The sequence below is a fragment of the Limulus polyphemus genome, unplaced genomic scaffold (assembly GCF_000517525.1).
Source record: "Limulus polyphemus unplaced genomic scaffold, Limulus_polyphemus-2.1.2 Scaffold2368, whole genome shotgun sequence".
Lineage (NCBI taxonomy): Eukaryota > Metazoa > Arthropoda > Merostomata > Xiphosura > Limulidae > Limulus > Limulus polyphemus.
In genome coordinates, this window is record NW_013667978.1 from 138,215 (window position 1) to 147,614 (window position 9,400).

Consider the following 9,400-nt stretch of genomic DNA (forward strand, 5'->3'; position numbering starts at 1 on the left):
CCCATATTTACTACCATTGCAACTCAAAAATTACCACAGTATATATATATATATATATATATACAAAATGCTGTATTTTAAAAAAGAACCAAACATCAGAAGCTAAGAACAAGACAGCCCCACCCTAAACCAAAATTTCACCTTGAGACTTGGATCCTTTGATTCCAACTCTGAAAAGTGACCATTCTGCTAAGATAAACTTACATGAAGTTCAAGTGCTACCATCCTCTCTGAGGATTTACTGAAGAGCAAAAGGGCTGTCTTCTTCTTTGTGCTATAGGTTGTTTGCTGTTCGGCTGTCTCCTAGGCTTCTTATACTTATTAATTGGGTGTTGGTATCATTTTAGGTGTAACCAAAAACCAAACCACAGTATGTGCTTCTTGGCCTTTTTATTGGTTGTTGATATTGTTCTGAAATGAACCAAATTCATATCTTCTGTTCACAGGTTCCAATTGGTTATTCCTTACATACTAATAAGGCATTGCATCATATTGTAAACTCATATATTTTCTTTCTAAATTTTCTTAAGAGTTAGAATCCAGGCCACTTCATCTCCTCTCTCTGTGTTTCCTTCCTTGCATCCTTAGGACTGAGGTTTAGTATTTTTCTCTCATTATCACCTTAATTCTGAACTTCTCCCTGAACGTGGTGTGAGATATCCATCAATATCTTGGTAGTGCACCCTAGGCTTCATAAAATTCTCACCAACCTATCGATTTAATGGCTTTTTCTTCCTGCTGATAAAACAAATTTCTGGTTTTCTCTCCTTTTTAATCCAGCTATATAGGTTTGGAATGTGTTTTCGAATTAAGCACGTGTCCCATTCAGTGACTCAATTCGCTTACATGTATCAGCATCCAAACACTTTTTATTACTTTGTTTGGTTGACCAATATGACTGTAATTTTCTATAGCATTTTATACTAAACATTTGCTAGTAAGTATTTGTTTTAATATGAGAATTGTGACATTTGCTCTCTAGGTATTCCCTCTTCTCTAATTCATTTACCACTCCTCCGAGAAGTACAAAATTGAATGTAAATTACTCATTTTAAAGTTGTCATCATTATAGCCTTCAATCTTATCATTCTGATTTTTTGTCTACAAAAGACTCTTAATGATTACTGAAAGCTTATGAAATTTTGTAGAGATATGCAAAAAATATTAGAAGTTATAGTATGGAAACTATAAAGGTCAATTTGGAGTCACAAACTTGGCTAGTTCAACTGAGCCCTTAATGAGTGTGTTAAAGCAGTGATAATTCAGGAGCAATTAAACAGTCAATTTAACACATACATCAGGAGCCAAGGGGGGGTGCCTTTACACTACAATTTGTTGAATATTAAAAGTAAGTTCAGTCCAGAAAATGAAAGTGGGTGATTTTGGACATATCTCTTTGAGACAATTTTTCATTTGTTATATGATAAATTTTTAAGTGAAATTCAGTATATATCAATAAAGCCACATTATTAGCATCATTAATTAAGCAATTACTAAACTTTTATGCTTCTGCTATCACCTTTTTTATGTTTAGCTTTCAATTGAGATACGATCGATTTCACCTGTGATTTGGTAGGGAAGGCTGAAGCATCACAGTAATCAGCAGTAGGATGAACAGACAGGAACACTTTGAACGCAGCTACAGGCATAATATTGTACTCGGCTTGCTGCACAATATCTACCAAGGTGGTTCAAAACTGTTCCTGAATACCTCTGCATGTCATTTGGAGACTTCTTGTGCTTGACCATTAAGCTCGTGATGGGCTAATGGATTTCAGTCGCCTTACCCCTTCAACTCACATTTTGCAGCCCCAGTGCTGAAAAGAGTGTTGGAAATACCTTCTTTTTAGCCAATAAAAATATCCAAAAATTTTAGTTCAAATGAATGAAAACCAGACTGTGAAGTTGTTTTTTTTAAACAAAAATTTCCTCCACTGGCTTGTGAGGGGGCCTGTTAAAGGAAAATATAGCTGGTGAATGGCACATCTCTAGTTTTAGCTACAGTAGTTTCATAACTTGTTCAGTTTCTCTATACATCATATATTGCACAAGCTTGATAAGAGTCCCATTTTGATCTTCCTTATTACCTTTCTTTCCTGATTTCGTTACTGATATTGAAACTACTGCTACTATAACAAAACTACATTGTCTCATGACAACGACAATCCTAAAGTAGAAAAGCAGACAGAAAGGAAAATGATCAGTCTAAATGGTCAAATATCACCTCAAAGTTGAAATAGTTGTTTGAAGTGCAGATATTTGACTTTCCCTTATACAAAAAGGAAAGACATTAATAAGAATTTATTATGCACAATGATTTGTCAAGGTGAATAATAATAAAAAAATTTGTTCAGTATCTGATTATACATGATTCATTGTTTTAATTTTGCTGCAAAATTTTCAGCATGGCTAATTTCTAACTCTCATCTAACAGAACAGAGGACTGGAAATATTTCTTGGTACTATTAAGTTGGTATGAAAAAGTAAGCTGATCATATAGGATAATTTCAATGGTGAAAAGAATAGAACTTTGACTGAAAGTAAGCCAAGCATTTGATACAGATAATCTTTTCTTGAATGAAAAAACAAAAAGTATTAACCAGCTGTCAGTGAAGGACTTGTCTCCTTGATGAAAGTTCTTAAAAGTAAAATATTGTTGTTGATGGAAGTCATGAAAAGTTCTTCACACATATAAATCAAAATTTCCTAAATTTTTGAATATTTGTTTATATTTGATCATTTCATGAAAGAATTACCCTTTAAGAAATCCATAAGCACTATCAAGGGATGTCCAGAATGAGATGATTCAGTTGTTTTCCCATATGGTTCAGATTCATGTATTGACTGCTGTTAGAAACTCCAGGTGTTCTTGAATTTTATCTAACTACATTGCAGACAATAACTGTGTAGAACAGGTGACAGTGGTTATTCAGTTTGTCACAGCTGTTAATTGATTTGTGACTGAAAATGGTGAGGTTACTATCAAGTGGTGTAGATATGACCAACATTGCTCTGTACAACCTTGAAGACATGTTGCTGAAACTGGAACACTTATGTAACCAACATGAAATGCAAGAACAGTGGTTTTGAGGAAATGATTCTAAAGGAATCCAAGAGCACAAACACTTTGAATTTTGTGTCTTACAAGACAGCTAACTGTTGCACTGTGTAGCAATGTTTTTCAGCTTTGTTCAAAACATATGCATCTACTTCAGTATGTTTCATAGTTAATTAAGGAACTATTGAGTGGGATGTGATAAGAAAGTAGATGTCTGCATTTGTGTGGCCTCCATTGCACAAGATGATAACATAGTAGCTAATAGATCATTGTTCCTTTCTGAAGCATAAGGAGTCATTACTAATATGCTAAAGTTTCAAATTTGTTGCTAGCTTTGTGGTATGGTATGACTTTCTGTATGAGACTTACAAATAACTACAAAATTGCAGTCTTGGCATATTTTGAGCTATTCTGTAGCTACTAAAATATACAATATTTTGTTCATCAGTCTTATATTGATGAAAGCTTTGCAAAGGTATGGGTGAATATAGAGAAGTTTGCAGAAGAAAAGGATATCACTAGAAAATCTTTGCTTGAAAAGCAGATTCACTTACGAAGAAAAAGATATTTTTCTTATGAAAGTGATGATGAACTTATCCTTGACCAATAGAAAACTTCTAGATCAATTTCTTTAACAAAAATACTTACGCAGCTGATGAATCCATGCAAGAGAACTGTAGAAACATAGCTCATTGTTCAGTTTCCTGCATAAAATTGATGACTTGTAGAAAATTAATTTAGAGACTTTTTGAAATGGTATGTGAATCTCCAAATTGGCTTTTCAAATGGCAAGGCAGCAGATGTCAGTGCAACACAACTGTGAAACAATCTTACTGGAAGTAAGTAAAATTACTTCATAAATTGTATACTATAGTACATGTGCAAGAACACATTGATATCATTATTTTCAGTCCCTTTTTTCACTCAGAATTATTCTAGCCTTGTCCATCTGAGATCAGCCATGATACAAACAAGTCTAGTAGGAGTGGCACAAATTTCAGTTGCATGTGAAAGTTCATATAAGTTTAACTTCAAGTAAGCATTGTCCAATTATGCCTCAATGAAAGCAAAAATGTGGCACACTTGTCACATGATAATTACTACTGCTGCCTTCCACCTAGGCAAGTTTTCAATCTCATGCCTTTAACCTCAATTTTACCTTCATCTGTTCATAAAAGCTGTAGGACTACAAATAAAATATATTTTCATTATACTTTAATACACCTACATAAGAATAAATCTTATTTGTAGTCCTACAGCTTTTTTGAACAGATGAAGGTAAAATTGAGGTTAAAGGCATGAGATTGAAAACTTGCCTAGGGCAGCCAATTATTTAGCACTAGACCTGTTTTAGGTGCACTGAGTTTATTGGCCCATTTTAATAACTCAAAAAAGCCAGTTCTTGCCACAAGATCATTCTCAACACCATTACCTTAATCCAATACCTAACATTTTCAAAACAGAACCAGACTCAAGAGCCTTGTTTATGTGATTTCCTCCATATTTTTTAACTCTACTGTCAATACAAAAAAAACCCGTGAAATACCACTTATCAGACTAACCCATATGCTTCCAATCATTCATTATCCACTATCTGTTTCAGTCTGAAATGAGTGACATGTGATTTCTTGTGGCTGTATTATAATAGCTTTTGTAATGCCCTTCATATGGTATATTGAAGATAGTTTTATTCTGTTAAAGGAATCAGACAGTTGGAACACAGTCTATGTCTCTGTCAAGTCTGACCATTTTGTTTTCTTCATTCTGATCTAGAAAGGTTGTATTCCACAGTTTTGTTTAATGACTTTTTCGTAATACTTTAATATATGGTTGATAGGTGTCTTTAAAAACCCTGTCAAAGAAATGCTGTTTCTTAATGATGCTACTGCTTCATAGGAACCCATTATCATGTCTTTCTGAAAGTTGGGAAGATCCTGTCTTTTAGCTGTTATAGTGCAAACTAACCATGATGTCTATAAAATGTAATGGTGTTAACACTAAAAAAATTGAAGAATATTTTTTCATAATTACATTACTAAGACAATAGAAATCAAAAATGAGAATAAAGTAAAAGTGTAATTTCTACAGAGTATATGTTGGCCCATTACAACAAATAGCACCACAACCATTAACATTGCTTAGATCTCCTCTTATTTATATGCACAAATATGATGTATAGTGACAGGCTGGTTTATTAGGGAAAAACCACAAACACACTCCAGCTATAATGCCAAATTTAAAATAGATTAATCATGTGATGCGTGAGGTACTTCATTTATAAATGAAGAAATGTAGTTATTAAGAATTGCAAGTACATCTTAATTCTTTATTTTTAATCTTTTACTCTTGCATCTTCATGATGTTAGAAGCACATGTAGGCTCAAGAAGTCTTGATAGAAATGAATACAAGCCCTATAACTCGAGTGCTTACAAAAGGTGGACCTTTCTTCTTCAGTTTGACCCTGAAGAAGAAAGGTCCACCTTTTGAAAGTGCTCGGGTTATAGGGTTTTTATTCATTACTCTTGCATCTGTTTTGATTGAGAAGTATTTATTGAGATTGTATTTTTTTCATTTTATTGTTATTATTCTATGACAAATACATTTATGTCTTACTTTTTTTTAGTTTTTGATCTCTTTATTGTAAAAAAAGTATGAGGAATATGTGTGCTTCAAAAAGTTATTATTTATTTCTGCTCTAACTATTTTAACTCTGGAAAGTGAATGTACTTTTATTTTTAATTTATTATCTCATCTTTCTACCTAATTACAAATGCTGTACATAAACTGCAGTTTACTAGTATAAAATATCTTGTTGATCTTTGGTTTTGCACTTGTTCAGGGTTAGTAGTGAGTAGTGGAATTTTCCTGAAACCAAACTAACCTAGTAACAAAAGAAGACTGAGGTTCATGGTTTTCTACTATTGAAATACACAAATTAGTATCATGAAAGTAGCTATGTAAACTCTATAAAGTTTTGAAATATTACTGAAAATAGTATGGAGAAAACATATTTCTTTAGATACTTATTTCCTTCACATCTAGAGTAATAATTTTTTAAGTATTACTTGCTATATTGTGACAAATTATAGAAGAATGAACCTTAAAAAGAGATTTTTTTAAATTCAGCCATAATAACTTTGTAGTTCAGATAACCATTAACAAAATAATGATGTTGGTAGAGAAATAAAAAATGTAAAAGAAAAATAATGGAACAGGTTTATCAACCTGAAATAAATATTTGAAGTGTACAGTTTTGCTCCTTGTTTTTATGTACACATTATTTTAGCTTGTTTATATAGTTTTAAATCAAAATATTTTAAGAAGCTTACTAGAATTCAAAAAGTATAATAAGTATTACTTTTCCTGCAAATAAAAATAAAATATATCTACAAGAAATTTTAATAAGCCTCTTTACTTTTAATATGTAACAGAAAGCTTCGTTCTCTGGCTTTGGTAGAAGCTATATATTTTGGAGATAAGAAGGTTACAGCTCAGGGCAAGAAATTGTTTGATTCCTGGATGAAGAATGGCACATGGTAATATTTACTTGCATCAGGTTTATAACATATTTATTCAGAAATATTTAGCATATTTTTTATAGTGTTCTTGATGTAAATATTCATGGGTTATAATAAGAGCTTAAAGATTTAACTGTTTGTCAAAACATGTCAGCTTTGGTAATAACTTTTTTTACTGTGTAAATACAGACATTTTTAATTATAAAAAATATTTTATTTATATATTTTCATAAGAAGAAATAAATGTGCAATGTTATGTATTCAATAAGTTGTTAAAATGTCTTAAAAGGAATCTCAGATAATAGTGGAAAAAATGTGAAGAATATATGAATACGTTATCATGTTTTGTGTTTGTACAGTTTTGTCTGATTATTGAGTTGTGGCCAAAATTTGATACTTTATGCCACTTAATTGAGGACCAACAATTTAAATCTTTCTTGACAAGTACTAATTTATATGTGTTTGTACTAGTGATCCTTTCATATCACTACCAAAATTTCAAATTTTTTTTAGTCTTTTATTTAAGTTTCATAGAATATTTTTGAAAAATACATTTATCCTTTAAGACATAATTTTTTCTTTTGTTACTGTTTTTTCCACACAGGAAAAACATCATTAAGAAAATATAATTTATTCCTTTTTAATCTCTCTCTAGTGCATAAATGTTAATTACTGATTAATATTTGCCCCAAAATGTCTTGTATACTTCCTGTTTTTTTTTGTTTTTTTTCAGAATACATATGTAGAATTTCATCTAATTAACACTAACTTGAACAGTGAGCATATTTTAGGTGTCATGTGCACTCCTGCATGTCAAATTTCAAAATTTAAATACAATTTAATAATTCTGCTCTATTTCAAGTTTTTTATTTGTAATGCTTATTTAGTGTAATTTGCTAATAGAAACACTTTTGAAACTTATATTTCTTCACAGCTCTGTGTCTTGCCTGTAAACAATACATTTATTGGTTGTTGTTTTTTTTTAGAATTTTTTGCCCAAATCTAAAGCATACATTTATGTTTGCAAAGAAACTATCATCCATTATGAATATAATTCTTAATAATTTTTTTTATGATTTTCTTTCTCTGATTTTATTAGTATAACCTCTTGGTCCTACCCTGTTATAACCTTATAGTATGTGATATGAACAACTACTAGTGAAGCTCAGCTTTGAAAATAGCTACAGGGAAAGTTTGGAAAGAGCAGATTATAAACTTCAATTTAAAATGAATAAATTTGTTAAAGAAGTCGGGATGCACGGGTACCCACCAGATGTTTGGCCCCAGACAGGTATTGGTCTACCCAATAATACACGGCTTTAGCTGAGTGCCGAAGTTAAGCGTCTAAGCCCTAATCTTTGTGGCAACTAATACAGTGCTGAAAATTACAGTCAATAATTGGTTTAGTTAAAAAAATTGTGTTCTGTACAATAAAAACTGACCACCCGCTGAAAGTTGGGTATTTAGAAAGCAGTAGGGGTTAATAACAGGCATGGCTTGAGAAGTGGATTTCTGGGGAAGGTGGGGGTTTTGAGAACAATAGGGGTTAGGGTTTGAGAAGTTGCAGCTAGGCATTGAAAGTTGAAAGTAAAACTTGAATATTCTGTTGGTGATTAATGGATTAAATGTAATAAATATCAGTTTTGTTTTTATGTGTTTCAAATTTTTGTGTATGTTTTTTTTGAAGGGGGTCCTGGTCCCAGTTGACACCCGGCCGAAGCTTAGTGACCGGGTGACTGGACCCGGTATTTTGCCAAATTTTACTACCCATGTATCCCTAGTAAGAAGTAATTTATGGTGTCATAGAAATTGACATGATGTAACTTTTATAAAGAAGAACACTGGAATATTTGGGAGACAGGAACGGAAATATTTAATAGTATCTTTAAATGCTTTTTTTTATTCCTGAAAATATTTTTCTGTTAATTTATATTTATATAAAAGCTACAGAAATTTTGTGTAAGCCTAGATAGGTTTAGAAAGCATGGTAAACAACAGTAAAATATTCAGATGACTCAAAAATAACACACATCTGTATTTATAAAACATAATTGGTAAGTTTAGTGTATTCAAATGAAAATAAATAAAAGAACTTATAATATTGAAAATAAGGTATATGTATTAGATATAAATTAATTTTGTCCTAGAATATCGTTATCAAATATATTGTTGCCCACTCTGACTTTATGGCATTTTGGAAGATCGAGTTGTAGGTCACAATAAATCTTTATTAGTTTCTTTAGTGTTTTGTACAACTTATTTGTTGCTGGTTGCCACAATTGGCCAAATAGAATATCAAAATCAATATGTTAATGAATCTCAATCCATTTTTTTGTAATTGGGTATAAAAATGTAACTTTCTGATCAAAATATAAGAGAAATTGTAATTCCAAATGAAGTATTTTTAATGTTTTTGAAAACAGTGTCTGACAAAAAATTTAAGAAATTTCATAACATTAAAAATTATAGAAAGATTAAAATTGTATGAATTGTTTTGAACCAAAGCTAGATACTATTTATTAAGTTTGCCCCCAAGTATCATGCAGTTTGGTTAAGATTTCAAATGTGAGAAGTAAAAAAATCAAGGAATATCGGTAACATCTATCCTGTCAGGAAAAGGTTAAATTGAATAATTTTCCTTCTTTTTTTATTTTTGCAGGAATGATACATTAATTTATTTTTGCATTTACATTTAATTAAAAATAAATTACTTTATAATTACTAAATTTATGTTTTGAGAAATATATATGAACAAACTACTTCTAAACCTAGTTTTTTTTTGTTTCGTTTCTAGTTGTACATATAGAGCAATTAATTAGCACC

The 9,400-nt window shown here is 31.1% G+C and overlaps 1 protein-coding gene across 1 annotated transcript in view; it reads left to right on the top strand.

Annotated features, from left to right (window-relative positions):
- The window catches only part of LOC106466747 (endoplasmic reticulum aminopeptidase 2-like), a 175,947-nt gene that overhangs the window by 135,004 nt on the left and 31,543 nt on the right, over nucleotides 1-9,400 (top strand). The window contains 1 exon segment of the mRNA XM_022394821.1: nucleotides 6,491-6,595. Within this exon segment, the coding sequence (XP_022250529.1) occupies nucleotides 6,491-6,595 (105 nt within the window).